The 21,784-nt window shown below is 46.8% G+C and overlaps 1 protein-coding gene across 2 annotated transcripts in view; it reads left to right on the top strand.

Annotated features, from left to right (window-relative positions):
• PHF24 (PHD finger protein 24) overlaps positions 1-21,784 on the top strand; it is a 477,165-nt gene that overhangs the window by 260,237 nt on the left and 195,144 nt on the right. For both annotated transcript variants that reach the window (XM_085628310.1, XM_085628303.1), the window contains exon 2: positions 2,827-3,223. In XM_085628310.1, the coding sequence (XP_085484436.1) occupies positions 2,831-3,223 (393 nt within the window). In that variant the 5' untranslated portion in view covers positions 2,827-2,830. The remainder of the gene's footprint in view (positions 1-2,826; positions 3,224-21,784) is intronic.

Below are 21,784 nucleotides of genomic sequence, written 5' to 3'. Positions count from 1 at the left end.
TTGTTTGGGGACACTGACACTACTGTGACTGACAGTAGTGTCAGTGAGTGTCCCCAAATAAATTATAAAGGCCGCCGCAAAAGGCCACCAGTGCCGCGCGGCCGCCCCCAAAATAGTGCCGCCTGGGGTGGACCGGCCCCACTCCCTAGCTACGCCACTGTGCACGCCAGGTAGGTCCCTACGCTCGGTCCTGGCCAATCTGGTGTTTATCTCCAGATTTAAGCGTATGAATTTGGGAGGAAGAGGATTCGTAGTTAGAGCCTCGAAGGCCTGGAATGGCCTAACCTATCATTTTAAGATGCTTGAAAAGATGATAACTTTGTTTCTTTGGCGTGACGTAAAAGGATGGAGAAAACTGTTAATAAACCGGATTAATTTTGACAAACATCACTGAATACGTGGATATTTTCTCACAAGGCTGTGCAACTCTTCCGTGACATGCAAAGGGCGTGTCACATGCGTGTGATTATTTCAGAAGGCGCATTCGGAACGGAGCGTCCAAAGAGAGTATGCACGCCAAATTGGCAAAAAGTGATGAATTTTTCGGAACTTTAAGGGTGTGCTTCAGGTCTATTTCTAATGTAACCCTATCTCAGAGCCATACCTAATCTTTTGGGATTTAGAAAGCTCTTGAAGACGTGGTTGTTTTTTCCTATTTAAATCTGTCCGGGTTCTCAGTGACTGTTAGCTCCAATAGCGCTGAGACACCTTCTTTGTTATTTGAGCGCTTTATAAGCAGATATAACATTAACATTCAATATCTTGCCTCCCTATGCTTGTGTTGTGTTCCACTTAGGTGCATTTTGATGGCACAGTATTTTTACTGGATGAGTTGTATCCTTCCACAGCGTGCCTCAGAGGATTCTTTTTATAAAATGTATTGTTCAGCGTTCTATGGGGGGGCATGTGTTTCCTTGCTCTCTCCTGCTTTTCTCACTTCTTCATCCCCGCCTGGTCTGTTATCAGTCCCTCCTCCTTCACTCACTGATGTTTCCTACCCTGCTCTCCTTCCTACTCCCTTTCTTGCTCACTGTGTTTTTTAAATATTTTTTTTCCTACGGCCTAGCAGCCGCAAGGGGCTGCTGGATAGCTTGCTTTCGTTTATGCGCTTTCTTTTTTGCACTTCAAACGCACTTGTTTTTCACTTTTCTATTCCATTTTAATTTACTGTTCTATCAAGGCTTTCCATCATGCTAAAATGGTAAATTAAAAAATGCAACCACATTTCACAATGCATGCACACACCAGTCATGGCGTGCGCCGTACGCATGTACATGCCTCATTACACAACAACATGCTGACCACACATCACAGCACTTGTGTGAGCATCGCTGGCCATTTTTAAATGTCTTTTTTTTAATGGAAAACCCATTGCAAGATTACTGGCCATACACATGCATGCATCTCAAAATATGCAGAAACATGCAATTGGAAAAAAGCTTTGGCAAGGCTAATAGCCTGGCCTTTTATAGCTGAGACCGGTTGGCTTTGTCAGTGCTTGATGTGGTACACCACCCTGTACATAGGGCAGAGGTTTCCTGAATTGAATAGTGGCTAGCTGTGGAGGTAGCCTAGCTCTTCTAGCATAAGAGTGATGGAGCTGAGTATGCAACCACATCTGGCCAGTATATGAGGATACATTATCTGAAGTGTTCTCTCTTGCGGCATCCTTCACGTGTGTTATTTTCTTTCTGTTGCAATGCTGCAGTGATGTTAGGAAATGACACTGGCTATGCAGGGGCCTTCTCATATATAGCCTATGCTGATCAAAACATACATAACCTTTAAACATGTAGGATTCAAGTGAAGCTTTAACTATTATCCCCCCCATATCTAGATTTCCATATTGTGGTATTAAATATAAATACAGAATTGCTATTGATTTGACCACTAGTTGCCGTCAGATAGAATGAACCCTTTAGGTGCCTAGTGACATTTCAGAATACTTTTTCTTGAAAGGCTGACACATGCCACCCTGGAAGAGCGCTTTTCCTGATGCACGGTCACATTGGCGAGCACAGGTTTGCTCATGCAGTACCCCTAGTATGTTTTAAGCTGCGTCTGGTTGCTCTGTGGACCAATGCAGCCCTGCAGGCATCTGTGTTTGATCCCAGGGCCAAATCCTGGAGGGTCCACTCAGCATTTCATTCTTCCAAGTACCATTGAGTTTGGGTGACTATAAATATCTGATGATTCAGAACCAAGATATCTTTCAGGGTGAGTGTGCACTTTACAAATACACATTATGTGACTTGTTCCTTCAGAATAAACTCCTACGTCTGGGCTGTTTATTTTATCAACCCGCTATGCAAGGATGTATGTTGCCCTCTAGCAGGACTCTGTAGACGACTTTGGAACAGTCATTCGGAACTAGGTATCCTCGAATAAACATGATTTGTGATTATATGTGCATTATCCACAATGAATCTGGAATTGAGGAGTAGCTTATGAAGACTAAACAGGAGAGGTGTGCAGTTCATACAGTTTGGATGTTCAAATATTGACCTTATTTTGATAAAAGAGTGACCTGTTCCTTTGCAAATAATGGTGATGACTACCTTTAGATTGTGCTCTCCCCTCCACATCTAATCCTTTTCTTGTTAATAAACAAATACCTCCGGTTTCTGATGGTCAAGCTGTGTTGTCCACCCCAAGTTATTTTCAATCTCCCCAGAGCTTCACTTGTACTCACTCCTCCACTTGCAAGCACCTCCTCTTCTAGACTTACCTACGAAGCTGGATTATGGCACCCTAACTTTAAGGGTAGAGCCAGAATGACTAGAAACGAAGCGTTTGATCTTGATGTGCTTTTCCTCTTCTTTGCAGAGCCATGGGGGTGCTGATGTCCAAGCGACAGACGGTGGAGCAAGTACAGAAGGTCAGCTTGGCCGTGTCCGCCTTCAAGGATGGCCTAAAAGATCGTCCACCAAGCAAGCGGAAATCGGAGACCTCTGCCCGCGCCAGCAGCAAGGTGGAGACCCTGGAGCAGATGGTAGAGGAAGAGGTGGGGGACAGAGGAGAGGAGATCCCTGCCGCTGCCCAGAGTCAGCCAGAGGAGAACGGCATCAACAAGGCCGCCTGGGAACGGTTGCGTGATGGGCGGGGAGTGGAACCGGAAGATTTTGAGCGAGCCAATAGATTCACCCCTCCAGCCTTCATCCGACCAAGTCGAGGTCTGGATGACGATGACCCCTTGGATATAAGCCTGGACCAAAGGGAGCAGGTGAGTGTGAGCATCAGTCATAAAACCAAAGCTGAAGTTAATGCAGTTCAAGTAACCTCCTACTTCTCCAAGCCAACTAGGGCTGGAGCCACTAACGCATTGTGATTCGTTACAGAACAGTGCTAGACAGAGGTTTGTTGTTGACTTCCATGAGCAGCTGTTGATTATACTCATTCTGTGTTGTTTAGATTATAAAAAGCCCTAATAATCATAATCACAGCCTGGGTGTGAGGCCATGTAGCACAAACTCTCACAATATGCCATCCTATATTTGTTTTGCCTATTAGTTTATGTAACTTTCCTATTAACACAATTACTCACCCGCCAATCACACTGTACGACTCCATTTGTTAGGATCATTGCCAATGTGGTACATGAGGGCTATGTAATTATAGCAAAAAATGGCAAGGTAAACTATGTTCTGTGCTACATGCTGTGCTTCCAATTGTACACATCAAACACACTAAATGTGATGAGAGAAATGCTTGCAATAAGTCTAACCATTAGCAATTAGGAGCCAACCCAGAGCATTCCAACCCTTTGTTCCTTTGCTCCCAATGCCACCTCAGTTTGAGCCCAGCCATATGTAAATCAGTCTGGTCCCTGCTCCGGTACGAACTCTCCAGCCAGAACTGCCAGGCCAGGTTCTCCCTGAACTGGAACGGAGGCAACCAAAGACCAGTTTCGCCCTGATTGGGGCTCTTCAGACAGGTGTAGCTTGGTTCAGTGGGATCCATGTCTGGGAATACCCTCGGCCACTCAGAGCGTTACATCAAATACCCAAGAGGTGATGGGAGGAATGCTTGCAAAAAGTCTAACCACTAGCAACCACTCAGGGTAGCATTCCAACCCGTTGTACTTTTGCTCAATATGCCACCTCAATTTGTAAACAAGCATTACCAAAGTCAACAGGTCTGGCTTAAATCTGCAGTAAATACAAACATAATTTGTGCTTGCATGTTTTTGCATGCATTAGCAAAGTATAGCCAGACGAGTGCGTTGCCAGTGGTCGTTTACAGTGATGGTAGTTATAATTGAGCTCACTAGTGTGCTCTATTAAATTTTGTTTTGTAAGTTCATGAATTACTTTATAAACAACCGACTCATAGGCAAGGAGCTAGTTAATGCCTGAGATAATGTCTTTTTGATTATGGCTTTAGGATCAGACAGGTTCAGTTTTCCAGTGACGGCTGGTACATGGGGGTGCTAGGGCCGTGGCCCATCAGAGCATTCAATGGTAGAGAGAAATGTTGCTCTTCACACTTTCAAGTGGCAGAACATGCAAACAGATAAACTGACAGTCTCACCAACAATGTATAGTTAGGTAAAAGACCAACCTTCTCTCAGTGAACCTTTAGAGGTAGCAGATGCTCACTGGTGTCACTAACAAATAACTAAAATAATGCAATTTTTGAATGCACCATGAACCACATGTAAAGCTATACAAGAGAAGTGGCCTAAGAATTAAAACCAAGCACCTGAATCAATTTCTTTACATGGTTTATTCACTTGCTGAATAACATAAAAAAAATGTATTTTCCACTCGATTCATCTCAAGCTCCACATTTTCTTCCTTATTAAAAATGGTACCTCTGACTCATGTTGCGCTGGCAAAACCCTCTTTTTGAGAGCAAAATGAAGGGAATTATTTTTTACGTTGGAAAACCTCTGTTTTGATAATTGGTTATTTCTGCCGCTCTTTCCAAGGAGTATTGAGATTTTATAATTCATAAATACTATGGAGTCAAGTTAATTAGGGTAAGCATTGCCACATGTGTTTCTTCTAATCTGTTATCCCCCACAGCCCATGACACAGCACCATCTGGCATCTCGGTGTTTCTGGTGCCAGTTCAGTTTAAATTTCCATGACCTGTTTGCTGGTAGCACAAAGTATGCACGTTAGAAGCAGAGGGGACTTGGAACTTGTTATTGGTTGCACGTGTTTGAGGGCACTTTTTAATCCACAGACAAGCTGTGCACCCCTGGACAGCTCAGTGTAGTGGTGTGACTTATACTCTTCTTTCTGCGCCCCCTCTTTCCCCTTGCTGTTCAGCCTGAGTATGTGTGGAATGTTGATGAGGTCATGGAATGTTGGGTGCCTGATGTGAGCCAGTTGGTGTCAGCAGGCTGAGCAGCTAGGAGGCTGCTTCTGGTGGGGTGTACGTATTGGCCTAATTACCATCTTGGCTATCAACCTAAAGCTTCTGTAACTTGAACCTGAATAAAGTTACTTCTTGGAACTACAGCCTGGTCTCCTGTGGACTTTCTACCTTCAACACTCAGCATCTTCAGGGAGAGTAGTTTGTGATGACATACCCTGTGAGAAGCAAGGATAGAGCGGGATTCGGAAAGATGACCCGTTCTCCTCTCGGACGTCTGATAGAAGTGTTATCACTCATTAGAACATTGGAATGTTGAGCGCTCCATTGAAGACAAAGGAGTACTCCGGGCTTCCAATGTCCGGTAAAAGCCCGGACCATCAACATTCCAATGTTTGTTCAGAGCAACAGCAGTGAAAAAACGACTCACGGAGCCCAAGGGTATCAGAATGTTCTAATAGCTGTAGAGCCCTCCGCAGTGGCCCTATGGCTATTAAAAGTCTGTTCCCTTGTTCAGGCCCGAGCCAAAGGCGAGATCCTTTAACGCTGGAGCAGGCCAGGCTTCAATGTTAGGTCGAGGAAGGTTTTATTAGGTTTCTGAACCAGAGATGGTCAGACTCTGCCAGCAGAGAACAGTATTGGAGAAGCCCACCAGCTACTAAGCTCTGATGCTCTATGATTTCTCACCTTAGAGGCCTCCATCACAGCCCCCACCAACTTGGAGCAGTAGAGTAGGGCCGTGTTCCATTTGCTGGGGACTTTGAGCTTTAGCAGGGATTTCTCTGGCTCAGGCTGTGTCCACTGCAAGCTCTGGGATGACTTGAGGACTCAGGACACTTACAAGGGAATGGTAAGTAATCAGCTCCAAGTTGTGGCTGTACTGGAAGCTTGGATTTTGGGATGGGGGAAAGGAGGTTTGATGTCCTCCTGTGTTGTTTTCCCGGCTGGTAAAAGCAGTATAATTCAGAGCATTTTACACTTGTTTTGTCATAATCAGGTCACAGTCACAGTCAACCGTGTTTCGTAGACAAGGTACTCACTCCACTGTTACTTTCAGGATAAGATTCAAACTGGTCGCAGCTGTACAGATGTTGCCATAAATCTGCCCCCACTCAGTGAACCTTATAATGAGGACTCCTAGTTTTCAATTTTTACTGATTTTTACAGATGAAGACAAACATAAAACTATTTGTTTTCTGCATATTATTTTTAAATATGAAACATATGAAAATAGGTCTTTTTTGGATCATTCTCTCGACTGTCAATCACGAGTGAAAAGTCAGTAGGTATTTAGATTGAGAGCTAAGGGAGTTTAAACGAAGAATCCTAATGGAGATTAGATAAGAGCAGAGACCAAGCGGTGCGCCCGGTTCTTCAATGCAAATGCTTCCAAGTGACTGTAATGTGCTGTATTCCTGCTGTATCCTTTGGACACACAAATGTGAATATACATTTATCAAATACTTTTGGAAATATACCATCTGCAGCTTTATTTAAACACTAAACACAAATTAAAAATGTATAAATGCAAATAATAATGAGCAAAAAACAAGCATTTACAAATGCAATAGGACTCGTATTTACGCGAGCCCTATTGCATTGTAAAAAAAAATGCTGACGTTCAAGAAGGCATGAACGGAAGTGGGTGGGGGGTTTATGGTGAGCAGAGAACTTACGGACTGCGGGAGGGAACAGGGGGAAGCAGGGGTACAAAAGACTTTTAAAAGTAAAGGGGCCGATAGCTATGGAAGGAGAAAAATGACGACATGGCTGTCAGGATGTGAGATTAAGTTGCCGAAAACCAATCAGATTGCAGCATTTAGGAATTCAGCCAATCAAGAAGATAGGTGGCAAGTGGGAGCTTCCCCTGCTATACTGTATACAGCATCTCTCGACGAGACAGCACATGCGCTGCCTAGCTGAGACCTAATAAACATAGACTAATACAGACTGAAATGTCAATAAAATAAATACCATAAAACCTGGAGTCTTATTAATGAATAAGCTTTACATTTGAGTACAGATGCTGTATCAGGGTCCACCCCATTTGCCATCTTCAGGCACAAACTTAAATCTCAGGGGAGAGCATTTTACTGCAGCATGAACAAATTGATGGAATTCTGTTTCACTGCAGTCTGCCCTACCTTTGCCAGTTTTAAGACGGATGTGAAAACCTTCCAGTTTTAGATTCCTACAAGACCATTCCCAAGAGACCTGTGTTGAGATGTTAAAGCACCTTGTAGATGCCCTTATTCGTTCATTCATTCATAGTGTTTCATCTTTGAAATAAATGTCTGTGTACATGTAGTCATGTTTTATTAGTGAACGATAAGTTTATGTCAAACAAGATTTTAGCCACGCAATGACGTGAATAAAGTGAAAATGCAGAGTCTTTGTGACTGCACTGTTGGGACATGTGAGAAATTAGGGTATTAGTTGAGGTGGGGTTAGTGCCCACCTCAAATTATAACCACAGCCTTTGCTAGGGTGAACAACTAGAGTCACTAAATTAACCCAACCTCAACCCCCCATCCCCCTCCCCCCGGTAGCTATGGCACAGAGCAGACAGGCTTAACGTAGAGGCAATAAGAAAAATATGAATCTGTTACTCAAACAATAGTAAAGTCAAAACAGCACACAAGAAAAATCTTCAACCCATCGGGACAAAAAGTGGAATTTTTTTTATAACCAACTTTTTCAGGATTTGTGCTTCCAACGGACTAAACTATGGGAGTGTTGTGCCTGGAAGAACGTGTGCTCTCAGTGCGTGCCACAATTGTAAGTATTTATGGAATTGTGAACGTGACAGGGCATATGTTGATTGATGTTTGCGAAAGGAACGCATTCGGCTGCCAGACCAGACATCCCCAAACATGGAGATGCCTATCCTATCCCAATGAAGAAACCCCTCCAGGCTAGTGGTTTCATGTAGCCACCTCCCCCTCCACAAAGGGGTTTGTTAAGTGAGCTTGGATTCCCAACCAGTATGCGGGAGCGCAGCACACAAGCTAAGAAAACCACTTGGGTTATCTCCCGGAGGGTCCGTGGGAGCCAGGTGCTCTACAGCATCCCTAACACCCCCTTTAAACCCAGTTAGGACAATTCCACTCTATACACCAGGTCTGACCATCCGCAATTAAGCCAATCATTTGTAACCAGGGTCTGATATGCTAGAAAGTATAGGTTCACGTTGGTCATACAACATATGCCTTCATATAGAGTCCGCTGACACCTTGCGAGAGCTAGCCACGGAATGAAGTTGTGCCAGACAAAGGATGTGGCCAGGGAGTCCATCTCCCTGAACCACTGCAGAGGTATTAATTGTGGGAATTTTTGAAAAAGATATAATAACTGTGGCCAGACCATCGAAGTTCATTGAAGCCAACTACATCTCAAACCCTCCCAATCTGGATTCCACAGCAACCACGGCACCGAGACTGCCCTACTCGCCGCCACAGACGACATCCACACCCTTCTCGACCAAGGTCAAACCGCAGCCCTGATCCTACTCGACCTGTCAGCAGCTTTCAACACTGTCTCCCACCGCACACTTGCCACCAGACTAGACGACGCCAGCATACATGGAACCGCCCTCGACTGGATCCGCTTGTTCCTCACCGGCAGGAGCCAAAGAATAAGACTGCCACCCTTCCTCTTCGAACCGACGGAAATCAACTTCGAAGTACCCCAGGGATCATCACTCAGTCCAACCTTCTTCAACATCTACATGGCCCCCCTCGCCACGATCGTCAGGCAGCACTGCCTCAGCATAGTATCGTACGCCGACGACACCTGGCTCATCCTCTCACTCAACAAGAAACCTGCCACCGGCAGACTCAACTTCCAGGAAGAAATGCAGGACATCGCATCCTGGATGAGGAATAGCTGCCTGAAGCTCAACTCTGAGAAGACAGAAGTCCTCATACCCGGAACCACCCCATCAGCATGGAACAACACCTGGTGGTCATCCACACTCGGCAGCCCTCCGACCCCCACGGACCAAGCCAGAAACCTCAGCATCGTACTCGAAACCTCCCTCTCCATGAACAGGCAGGTTGCATCCAACTGTTTCAACACCCTCCGCATCCTCCGAAAGACCTTCTAATGGATACCCCCGAGTCAAGGAAGACAGTCACCCACGCACTCATAACCAGCAGACTGGACTACGGAAACGCCTTCTACGCTGGCATCAACAAGTCTCTACTCTGCAAGCTCCAGACGATACAGAACACCGCAGCCAGACTTGCCCTCGGCATCCCCCGACACGAGCACATCAGTCAACACATTCAAAACCTTCACTGGCTCCCCGTTGAGAAGATAATCATATTCAAGATACTCACCTACGCCTACAAATGTCTCCACAACACAGTACCTCAGTACCTCAAAGAGAGAATCGTCTTCTACGTACACAAAAGACACCTCCACTCCACCGACCTCGCTGAAACCCCACGCATCTGCAGAGCCAGAACAGGGGCAAGGACCTTTTCCTACATCGCAGCCAGGACCTGGAAGAAGCTCCCTATCGACATCAGACGTGCCCCCTCCCTGAACTCCTTCAGGAAGGCGCTCCAGACTTGGCTCCTCGACTAACTGGAACTGCTGTTTATCCCCCCCCCAAGCGTCTTGAGACCCTTCTGGGTGAGTAGTGCGCTTATAATTGCCTGATTGATTGCTTGAATTCACCTAAGTAGAGGATATTTTAAGAAATAAAATCATATAAAAATTCAATTAGCAGAAATGTAGTTATGAAGACAAGGGTACGTTTTATGAGTGACCACAATGGAGCATGGGTCAGATACAAAGACTGGTTTGTCCCTGTGGAAAAGTTACCTGACAGCCTTCAGTTGGCTGAAATAGAGAGAGGGGACTCTCACTGGTACAGTTGGTTTAGGCACGAAAAGCTTCGGCAGGAAAAGTTAAAATTTTGTTCTCCAAAGGTCTTCAATGTCGATCAGATCCCCTGCAATGGCAGCACCGGTGAAGCTATGGGTGGGAGATAAAGAGGGCTCAGCCTCGATGGATTCTGGTGTCAAGAGAAGAACGTAGCAAGAGCTGTGTCGAAGTCAGGCCCAGCAGCGATGCAGCCTCTTTGGATCAGTTGGGCAGAGTGGTCCTAGTCTCCATCTGGTTCTCTAGGTAAAAAGTTTGCAGAAAGATTCTTAGTGCCAGGTTTGAGGAGTACACCCTGACACAAGTCCAGGGTTCAGGAACTTTGGAACAGCACTTGAGGGTCAGACTGTAGTTCTGTCTATGGGAGCAGGTGGTAATTTTATAAGCTCATACTATTACGTTGCCTCAGGAAGCCATACAGTATCTTCTTGTCAGGCACATGCCATCACACTCCTATGTACCACAGCGAGGCCAGCAGCAGGGTCCAGGACAGGTCCAGTTGGAACTGCTCAGCTGGGAATTCAGAAAAAAAGGTCTCTTGAAGCTTTGTATGTCCCTGTAGCTCAAAGAGGAGGTAAGCCTTATGACACTTGGAGTTACATCTGTGGTCCTAGGTACATGAGAAGCAGGTTCAGTCTTCTCCGGTCCTCAAACAGCAGGGCAATCCATTTCTAAACCTTCGTCAGGTCTAGCAGTGTTCTGAGGAGGGAAATGCGGATGCCAAATTTAAGCCCAGTGCCAGCTTGTGGGTTGGGGACCTTCTGGCCATTCCCTTACCAACGGGAAAAAAGATTACAGTGGTGAACCTACCCATGTTTGCAGCACATCCTGTGTGTTGTACTCTAGGAAGAGGCCACCACCCGGAAACAGTGAATTCTTCACTGCAACAAATCCTTTAGCTTTTTTACCATTTTAAAACCATTTTTAAACTTTGAAATTGTATGAAGTTGAATCTGTTTTATTAATTATCGCGCACTCGCAGCTGCTCCCTGCCTCCTGGTCTCTCCCCTCTGGGGCGGCCAATCACGTCAGTTGGGGGAAGGAGCTTAGTCAGCTCCAGGCACGAATGGCGGCTGTAGCGCAGGAGCGCAGCGGACGCGCGCAGCGGGCGCGCCAAAGGCAAGCCCGTCTGTGCCCGCCTGCGCCCGGCCATGCCCAGGGCCCAGTCACCATGCCCATTTTTGCAAATATTCCTTCCGTGAACTGAGACTGCTCTACTCCGCCTCACTAATGCTTAACCCGGCAATTATTGCAAGCTTGCACAACAACACCATACTCCAGTCTCGGAAATTGTTCCCCGAAGTCATCCAGCCCACATTCCACCCCACTCAGCAACAGCAAAAAGATGGGCGTACAGTTATGTCAATTTACTACCTTAATACATGATCCTTAGTCAGACACCAGCTAGAACTTTTCACTCTCTTAGACTCAGAAAAGCCTGACATTCTCTTGCTCACCGAAACCTGGCTTACTCCCAAATCCTCACCCGACATCCTGGCGGCGCTACCCAATGAATATTAGATTCTACAAACTAATCGCCCGCCAGGCAAAATGGGTGGTGGAGTAGCAGCCATCATCCACCAGGATCTTACATTTACCGCTTTTACCCCACTCTGCCTCCCCACAGTAGATAACGTTGTAATAAAATTCGAGTTTGACTCGGCCCCCTTCATATGTGTTCTACTTTACAGGCCCCTACAGCACATGCCCCTTTTTCCTCACTTGTTGGGGGAACAAGTAGCAAACCTGGTAACTAACCATGCCAGAATCCTGCTGGTAGGCGCCCTCAATTACTGGGCTCACGACACTCAAGAAGGGCCGCAATCTGCTGAGATGACTGATCTATTGAACAACTTAAACTTCACTCAACAGGTCTCCTCAGCCACACATATAAAAGGGCATATTCTCAACCAAATCTGGACCATCAACTTGGCGGTATCCGCAATATCCATCGCACCATGTCTATGGTCAGACCACCATCTGCTAAAATTCACTTTAGAGAACCCTATCACCAGTAAAATTCCCACCAATAAGGGGGGACTACCAAGAATATGGAATGTTATTGATATAAACGACTCCCATACCACACTGGCTAACACAGCTCCCAACTCCTTATCTGATGTCAATCTCCACGAGGAAATCATCTCAGCTTGGCTCTTAGCAGCCAGCAATAAACACGCCCCACTAAAAAAACTTAGACTAATACGTCGGTTCGACGCTCAGAGGTGGTTCTCCCCTGAATTAAAACTACAATAACTCACCCTCCGTCAATTGGAAAGAAAGTGGAGACGGAATTACTTACAAGAAGAGAAAATCACTCACCTAATGGCTATGAGGGAATATAAAAAGGCGATTCTCACAGCTAAAGCAGCTCGTTTTTCCTCTAGAATCTTAACCTCTAACAATAAAACCAAGGAAATATTCGCAATTGTAGATGAACTGTCTAACCCAGATAGAGTCCTAAGTAAGCCCACACCGTCTCAGGCCCTCTGCAACTCTCTGAACAATTTTTGTATTGATAAAATCGCCTCCATTAAAGACAGCATCCCCACACATACTCCTCAAGAAATCTTCCCTCCGATGCCCACAAATCCCTACTCCCTTGAATCCTTCCGACCCATCGACACCCAGACCTTTCATGATCTGCTATCCAAAGTCAGATCTGGATCTCCCATGGAGCATCGTCCCTCTCATATTTTAAAAGCTGCTTTCACCACCTCACCGGAACCTGTTCTGGCCCTCTTGAACAATTCCTTATCTCAGGGTAGTGTCCCTAAAGCCTTCAAAGAGGCAATAGTGGTCCCCCTATTGAAGAACTCTGGGGCTGATCCCCAAACACTGTCAAACTAACTCCCGATCTCCCTGCTCCCATACTTAGCTACGGTGCTGGAGGCCCATGTGGCGAAATGTCTGTCCAGCTTCTTGGAACAATCCAAATTCCTTGACCCACACCAAGCTAGGTTTCACCCAGCTCACTCCACGGAAACAGTGATCCTAGCAGTACTGGACTCCCTACGGGAAAATGCTGACAGAGGTACTCCCCGGGCCCTTGTGCTGTTAGACCTCACGGCCGCCTTTGACACGGTTGACCATGGTATATTGGTCGTCCGTGTCAGTGAGGCTGGCATTCAGGGCCCAGCCCTTAGCTGGATCAACTCCTTCCTGAATGACAGCTCCCAGGCAGACAGGTGCGGCCAGTTTACGGCCCCTAAATTAAAAACTACGTGTGGGGTCCCACAGGGCTCGTCACTCTCCCCGCACCTGTTTAACCTTTACCTTCTCTTGCTGATTAGATCTCGGAAGGAAAGGAAAGTGGTCACCTTTAATTATGCCGACGACCTTTAACTATTGTTCACAATTGACAACTCTCCCCAGCTATATCTGAGTTTCAGTCTACCATGCAATTCATTCGGCACTGGATGGACCACAACCACCTAAAATTAAATCCAGGCAAGACAGAACTAGTCCTGTCGGGTGGTAATCGCAATCTGTGGAGCCCACACTACTGGCCAGACGATTTAGGACCACCCCCAATTCCTTCCTACTCAGTAAAAAGCTTAGGGGTCACTAAAAACAATGATCTCTCCTTAAAAACCCATGTAGGCTCTGTGATCTCTACCTGCTTCTCTCAGCTGCGTAAAATTAGGAAGATAAGCAGGCTACTCACCCAAGCAGCTCTGATCCAGGCCGTGATAGCCATGGTCTTATCACGACTAGACTACGCCAACGCAATCTTCCTTGGTATGCCACTTGGCCTTACAAAACGGCTACAGCTGGTGCAGAACCAAGCGGCAAGACTGATTCACGAACAGCCCAGATGGCAACATGCCTCCCCTCTCTTAAGGAAGCTGCACTGGCTTCCTATTTCCCAACGCTGCGCCTTCAAAATCGTCTGCCTGGTATTTAAATCCCTGAACGGCCGGTGCCCCAAATTCATAACCTCATCTCACGCTACACCCCCTCATGCAACCTTCGCTCGGCTCATACAACTTCTGACTGTTCCGACTTTCAAGTTGAAGTGCCAAGGGGGCTGTAGGTTCGCAATTCTGGCACCTAGATTGTGGAATTCCATCCCCCTGGAAATCAGTTCAAGCACTGATCTATTGAGATTCAGGAAATCCCTCAAAACTTGGCTGTTCACCCCAGCCTATGAATAACTGCTCCGGTTCGGCACCTCATATTATTAGCGCCAAGAAACCAACTGGTGTACGAGCGCTTTACAAAACCATTTTAACATAACATAACTGTAAACAATCTCAAAGTGACCCTCCCTGTATCATACCGACATGGCAGAACCTTTCTTCCACAGTGCCAAGCTCTTGTGCACCCCCCACCCCAGAGGTGTGATCAGGTATAAAAAAAACCCTGCCCAGTGGTCATTCTAAACCAGTTCTGGGGCCAGCTCCTCTCCCCTTCTGCATGGTGCCTGCCTGGACTCCTGTGAGCCCCCAGCCCAGATGGACAGCCTGTCAGAGAAAGAGGGGACGTTCCCACACCCAAGGACTTTGTCTTAACTCTTGGAGCAAGTTCACACCCCATCAGGGGAGTTACTCAGCTCCTGGATTACAATCTGATGCTCAGGCAAATGGGCTTCCAGAGATTTTAGGCAGCCAACAGGTAACTTTTCTAAAAGTACCTGTTCTAAAATATTTATTGCAAATTTGACTCTGCCAATGATTTGGGCTTGTACGAAATATTTTAGAAAGGCCATAAATAGAATCTGTAGCTGTTTCCTAAGTTGAGATAACAATATTAATTAAATATTGTATCCCAATGCTTTCCTATGGATCAGCTAACCCTACTACAGTGCAAATTTCTTTGAAGCCTTTTTCACTGTAACAACATTTTCAACAGTAAACTTTCGCAAGTCATTGTTTTAAATTCCATGCACCCTGCCTTATGAGCATTTACGGGCAACTTAGGGTGACTTACTAATATTTAAAAGGAGGGTTAAGTCCTGTCAAAAGGGGTTATTTTGAATTCACAGTTCAAACCTGCACTGCTAGGCTATTGGTGGAATGCCTGCAGTCATGTTTACATGGCACCAGCAGTGGATGGTATAGTGAGTGCGGCAGTCCACTTGTGACATATAATTTACAGTCCCTGGGTACTCTACACTAGGGACTTATAGGTCTGTTAAGTATTGTAATCAGAAGTATTCTAATTTCATCATGTTAAAAGAGGGGTTAGGGCGGGACAGGCACTTTACAACTCATTAACAGGGGTAAAGTGCACTGAACTCTACAGCCAGCAAACACAGACAAGGCAAAAATCTGGGACGATACAACACAAAAGATGGCCATTTCCAATAGGCCAATTCTTGAAGCCTTTTAGGACACTTCTTGCAGTCTTCAATGGCACTTCTTGCAGCCTCCTAGGGCACTTCTTCCAGCCTCCTAGGACACTTCTTGCAGCATTCTAGCATACTTTTTGCAGTCTTCAAGGACACTTCTTGCAGCCACCTAGGACACTTCTTGTAGCCTCCGTGGACACTTCTTGCAGGCTTCTAGGACACTTCTTGCAGCCTCTGAGGATACTTCTTGATGCCTCCGAGGACACTTCTTGCAGCCTCAAAGGACACTTCTTGCAGCCTTGTAGGACACTACTTGCAGCCTCCTAGGAAACTTCTTGCAGCCTCCAAGGACACTTCTTGCAGCCTCCTAGGAAACTTCTTGCAACCTCTGAGGACACTTCTTGCAACCTCTGAGGACACTTCTTGCAGCCTCTTAGGACACTTCTTGCAACCTCCTAGGATACTTCTTGCAGCCTCCTATGTGACTTCTTCCAGCCTTCAAGGGTACTTCTTCCAGCCTCCTAGGACAATTTTAGAAGTCTTCAAAGGCACTTTATGCACCCTTCTAGGGGTCACTTCTTGCAGCCTTCTAGGGGTCCCCTCTTGCAGCCTCCTAGGACATGTCTTGCAGCCTACAAGGACACTTCTGCAGCCTCTTAGGACTCTTCTTGCAGCCTTCAAGGTAACTTCTAGCAGCCTCCTATGACACTTCTTGCAGCCTCCTAGGGCACTTCTTACAACCTCCGAGGACATTTCTTCAAGCCTCCTAGGACACTTTTTGCAGACTTCAAGAGCACTTCTTGCAGCCTCCTAAGACACTTCTTGCAGACTTCTAGGGGTCACTTCTTGCAACCTTCCAGCACACTTCTTGCAGTCTTGAAAGGCACTTCATGCAGACCCCTAGGGCACTTCTTGCAGACTTCTAGGACATTTCTAGCAGCCTCCTATGGCACTTCTCGCAGCCTTCTAGGGCACTTCTTGCACCCTTCTAGGGCACTTTTTGCAGCCTTCAAGGACACTTCTTGCAGCCTCCGAGGACACTTCTTGCAGCCTATGAGGACACTTCTTGCAGCCTCCTAGGACACCTTTGCAGTCTTAAAGGGCACTTTATACAGCTTTCTAGGGGTAGCTTCTTGCAGCCTTCTAGGGTTCACCTCTTGTAGCCTCCTAGGACATGTTTGCTGCCTCCTGGGACACTTCTTGCAGCCTTCTAGGTGTCACTTCTTGCAGGCTTCTAGGACAATTCTAGCAGCCTCCTAGGGCACTTCTCGCAGCCTTCTAGGGCACTTCTTGCACCCTTCAAGGATGCTTCTTACCGCCTCCTAGGACACTTCTTGCAGCCTTCAAGGGCACTTCTTGCAGCCTCATAGGACATTTCTTGTAGCCTCCTAGATCACTTCTTGCAGCCTTCAAGGGCCCTTCTTGCAGCCACGTCGGACTACTTGCAGCCTCCTAGGGCATTTCTTGCAGCCTTCTAGGACACTTCTTGCAGCCTCCTAGGGCACTTCTTGCAGCCTCCTAGGACACTTCTTGCGGCCTCCGGGGACACTTCTTGCACTCATGTAGAACACTACTTACAGCCTCTAGAACACCTCTTGCAGCCTTCAAGGACACTTCTTGCAGCCTTCGAGGACACTTCTTGCATGCTTCTAGGATACTTCTTGCAGCCCTATAGAACACTTCTTACAGCTTTCTAGAACACTACTTGCAGCCTTCTAGAACACTACTTGCAGACTTCTAGAAAACTTTTTGCAGCCTCCACGGACAGTTCTTTCAGCCGTGTAGAACACTACTTGCAGCCTATAGAACACTTCTTACAGCCTTCTAGAACACTTCTTACAACCTTCTAGAACACTTCTTTCAGCCTCTAGAACAATTTTTGCAGCCCCTAGAACACTTCTTGCCGCCTTCAAGGACAATTATTGCAGCCCTCTAGGATACTTCTTGCAGCCTCCTAAGATACTTGCAGCCTCCTAGGACACTTATTGCAGCCTCCTAGAACGCTTCTTGCAGCCTTCTAGAACACTCCTTGCAGCCTTCTAGAACACTTCTTGCAGCCTCCTAGGACTCTTTTTGCAGCAGTGAAGAACATGTCTTGCAGCCTCTAGAACACTTCTTGCAATCTTCAAGGACACTTCTAGAAACTGTGTAGAACATTTCTTTCAGCCTTCAAGAACTCTTCTTGCAGCCTTCTAGGACACCTCTTGCATTCTGCAAGATTGTCAGCGTTACTTCTGTAATCATTCTCTGTTTTTCCCTGTGCTTTGTTCCACTTGCAGATCAATTTGCATTGTCTTCCCAATCTGGAATGGACAGCTGGTAGAAAAAATCCAGGGGCAAATGTTTAAGTGGTGCAGTAGGGGCAACGGCACCAGTGCCTATGGGTCTACTACACCCCAATTATAGATTTTTTTTGCTACTGAACTAGTGGGCGGGGGGCAGAGCAAGAAACAGGAGCTTATCTAAGACTGTAGTTCAGCCGGGTCGATAGGTCATTCTATCGGTTCATGCTACAATGTTGCCTCTGGAAGCCATACAGTATCCTCTTCGCATGTGCATGCCATGGGACTCCTATATACCACAGCGAGACCCACAGCATAATGTGCATGTAGTATGATCTATGTGTGCTTTGGTAACTCCAGAGGGCAAGATCTTTCTAGACCGTCCTTTTTTCTTTCACGCCTGTCATGGGAAAAAGAAGCTTGCACTCAGAATAGGGTGGCCACCTTACACCATGTTATTAAGGACACTGTTTCCAGTCATGGCCCTTTCTCAGGTGACCTGATGCATTCTGGGTGTAGTGTTCCTGGTTTACTTCCACAGAACAAGTTAGAACAATGAAATGATATGTAAGTTAAAAGTCCACACCTGGAAAATGACCGTGGTGACCCGTAGTCTACAGCCCTGCCAAGTTTCCCAAGTCCATGTGTTATGTGCTGCACCAGTCCAGGTTTTTTCCATGAATTCTGGGACTTGTAGCCTTGTTTCATTATAAAACAGGACTACAAGTCCCAGAATTTAACAGAAAAAGTCTGGACTGGAGCAGTACATCGCACATGAACCTGGGAAACTTGGGAGTTATGCACAGTGAAGTAATCACCCTAGCTCAGAAACACTTCACAACCTGATCACCCTTCTATAAAGTAGTAAAGAGAACGGCAAGGTGAGAGTACCAGAGTGTGATCACGTTTTTATTTGGAAATAGGGCAATAGTAAATTTGAGGTGCAGTGTTTGTACCTAAGTTGTACAATCAACATTTCGAAGGGGAGTATGTCGAAAGCACGCCTGCTTAGTGGTTCTATGTCATTGGTGACACCCAGTCTGAGCTAGATGTTGATTTTAAGGCAACAGCTGGGACGTGTGAGTCTGTCCACAGTACGGCCAGAGTAAGCTCAAACTCCAGCATGCGTGGGGTGGTTCCTGCTGCCTAACGTGGCATGACGTAACTTGACTTTTCTCTCAGGGTGTGAGGACACTTTGCAAGACTGATTAGCTAGCTGACACAAAAGTTACTGTGGTAAATAAACAAAGCAGCTGGTGTCCGTTTGTGCATAGCAACGCAGTAGCGGCTGGTGTAGTAGCGGCTGGTGTCAGGGAAAAGTCAGTGGTGGGGCAGCGTGGGGAGTTGGACAATAACAAAATAAAACAATACAAAAAAAATAACTTACCTGCTGAATCACCCCTCTTCTGCTCCTCTGGCTCCACTGCAGCCCAGGCTGAGGCTCCCAGATTCCACTACAGCCAATCCAGACTCTGCTCTCATGCTGCCGGCAGCATGAGAGATGCGCTGTGATCGGCCTGAGCGGGCTGGATTTGCGCTCCCACGGGGCCAGGGAGCCTGCTCTCTCCAATGCAGCAACGCAGTTCGGGTTGGAGACATCTCAGTGTGCATGTCGGTTTGGCCGTCCTAAAACGGCCGGCCAAACCCATATGTGCACTTGCAGCAGTGCCCACCACTCCTCCATGCCTGTCGTCACGATTGCCCCACCCCAAGAAGGCTCTGTGAAGAAAAATAAAATGATAATAAACCTGTTTTATTATCATTTTATTTTTCCCAGGTTGCATCTGCCATGACGGAGGAGCCGCCCGAGTGATGCATCCTTACTCCCACAGCATGTGTTTTGCGAATGTGTGTTCCTTCATGGAGTGAGAAGGCCATGTTTGGCATTTGAACAATGCTGGGTGGGATATCCCAATGTACACATGCACCCACAGCAGGGATCTGTCTTTGTGCTGGTCATACAATAGCATTGAAAGAACACTTCATGCAGATTTACCATCCAGGATGAGTCACCCCAGAACCATGTCTGCTAAACTGTAAGACATCTGTCAAGTGAATACCGAGATGCAAACTACATTGGGAAGATTGGTTGTTAAACAAGGATTAGATTGCATGACACATTTAGGAAGCTCCAATCTCTGGAAATCAGTGGCACCCTGTAATTGGAAATATGTCCATGTCATGCAGCCAAGAGGAAGGTCTTTGTGGCTCTTTTTCAATGTCAGCTTGTGGAGGGTGAGCCACCTACACCTCTGTGGAGTGTAAGGATTACATTAGAATATTTTGTGGGAAAAATTATAATGTAAAATGCACCGCTTTGCACTGTTTATCAAAAATTGTAGAAGTAGGACCTCCCTCCCCCCAACTGTATTAGAGGGTCCCGGGCTCTCTCACTTAGTGTGCTCCGAATAAGCATAGATAATTGCGCCCCATCTCTTTCAAAGTTCACCAGTCGCCCCTGAATATTTCCCATTCCCAAGGAGGCATGTGGTGTATGTAGCACCCTGCTTGGGCTTGGTGGCAGACTATATTTGGGGTATCGCTCATACAAAATAATTACACTCCTGCTCGAGTGGTGGTTGTCCCTGAGATGGCTCTCTAGGGGTCCACTCCTATTTATTAACTCCCCTTTGCCCACGCCTGGCCCGAGGATGATGTGCATACACATCCGGTGGTAGACTGCAGTAGCAGGACCGCTGAACTGCTACATCCCTCCCCAACTCGGTATTGGAGAGTTAAGCTCATAGTATTTCACACATAGAGTCATTGAGCAGCTGGCTCGGTAGGGGGTTCGGCTTGAGGCAATATCAATGAAGCTGACTCCGAAGGGGCGGCTCACTGAGAGAGGATGCACTTGGCGGAGTGCTTTGGCGCTGTTTAGGGGTGTTCATTGGCATTCGACTCTCAGTGCCATTCTCAACAGCGTTACCATCCTTGTGTTCCAGCCAGCTAGTGTTGTCTTCATCGGTGCCCAAGCCGGAGGCTGATGGTGATGGTATAACTTCTTTGAACCAGGAGATGGTCCTTGATATCTCTTCCTGCCCTTTCCTGGCCCTCACCATGGTGCTGTTGTTCGCAGTGACTGTCCCTATCCCAGGCTCATAAGGAGTCCTGAACTTCCACCCTGGTCGGCAGTCCCTGATGATGATGGCATTTGCGGGCCAAAGTGATCTTGGTCTGGTCCGGCGCCTTATGCTGGTGTGTGTATTGCGCCATATGCGACGTGCTTTGGTCCTCTGGGTGTCATGGGGTGGTGGTGCCCACCCTGGGTAAGTTGGGATCAGGACTCTCTGTGGCCCGTTAAACATCAGAGCCCAAGGAGTTTGTTGGGTCGTGCAGTGGGAAGTGCTCCGATATTTTCTGAGGAATAGGTGGAAGCATTGTTCAGGATCAGCCTGTTCGACGGTGGCGATGCGTAGTGTCTTGTTTAGCGTACGCATAAACCTTTCTACATCTCCATTGGCTTGTGGCCACTATGAGTGATATGGTGGTGCCAGATCTCTCGCTGTTTGAGGAATTAGGCGAGCTCTGCTCCATGAAACGGGGGACAGTTATCGCTCCGGATTTCTATTGGGAGGCCAAAAGTCGCAAACACATTCTCCAGAACAGGGGCCACGTAGATGAACACGGGAAAGGTGATCACCTATACTAATGGATACTTGTAGTGCGCATCCACGAGAACAAGAGTGGTCCTTCCGTCAGGGAGACTCCCAAAGTCCATGCTCAGTTTAGACCAGGGGTCGGTACACGGTTCTTCAGTGATCACCGAAGCCATTTGTTCAGGTGCACTTGTCATTTGGCATGCTGGGCATCATCGCACTAGGACTTCTACCCTTACTTCTAGCTCCGGGAACCACACTTTTTCTCTCATTCTCGACTTCATTTTCATGGTGCCTTGATGTCCTCCATTCGCCAATTGCATTACCTGCTGTCTATGGGCTTTTGGGATTACAATGCGAGACCCTCGCAGTAGGATTCCATCTTGGGTAGCGGTAAA

The sequence above is a fragment of the Triturus cristatus genome, chromosome 2_1 (assembly GCF_964204655.1).
Source record: "Triturus cristatus chromosome 2_1, aTriCri1.1, whole genome shotgun sequence".
NCBI lineage: Eukaryota > Metazoa > Chordata > Amphibia > Caudata > Salamandridae > Triturus > Triturus cristatus.
This window is presented reverse-complemented; position numbering and strand designations above follow the sequence as displayed.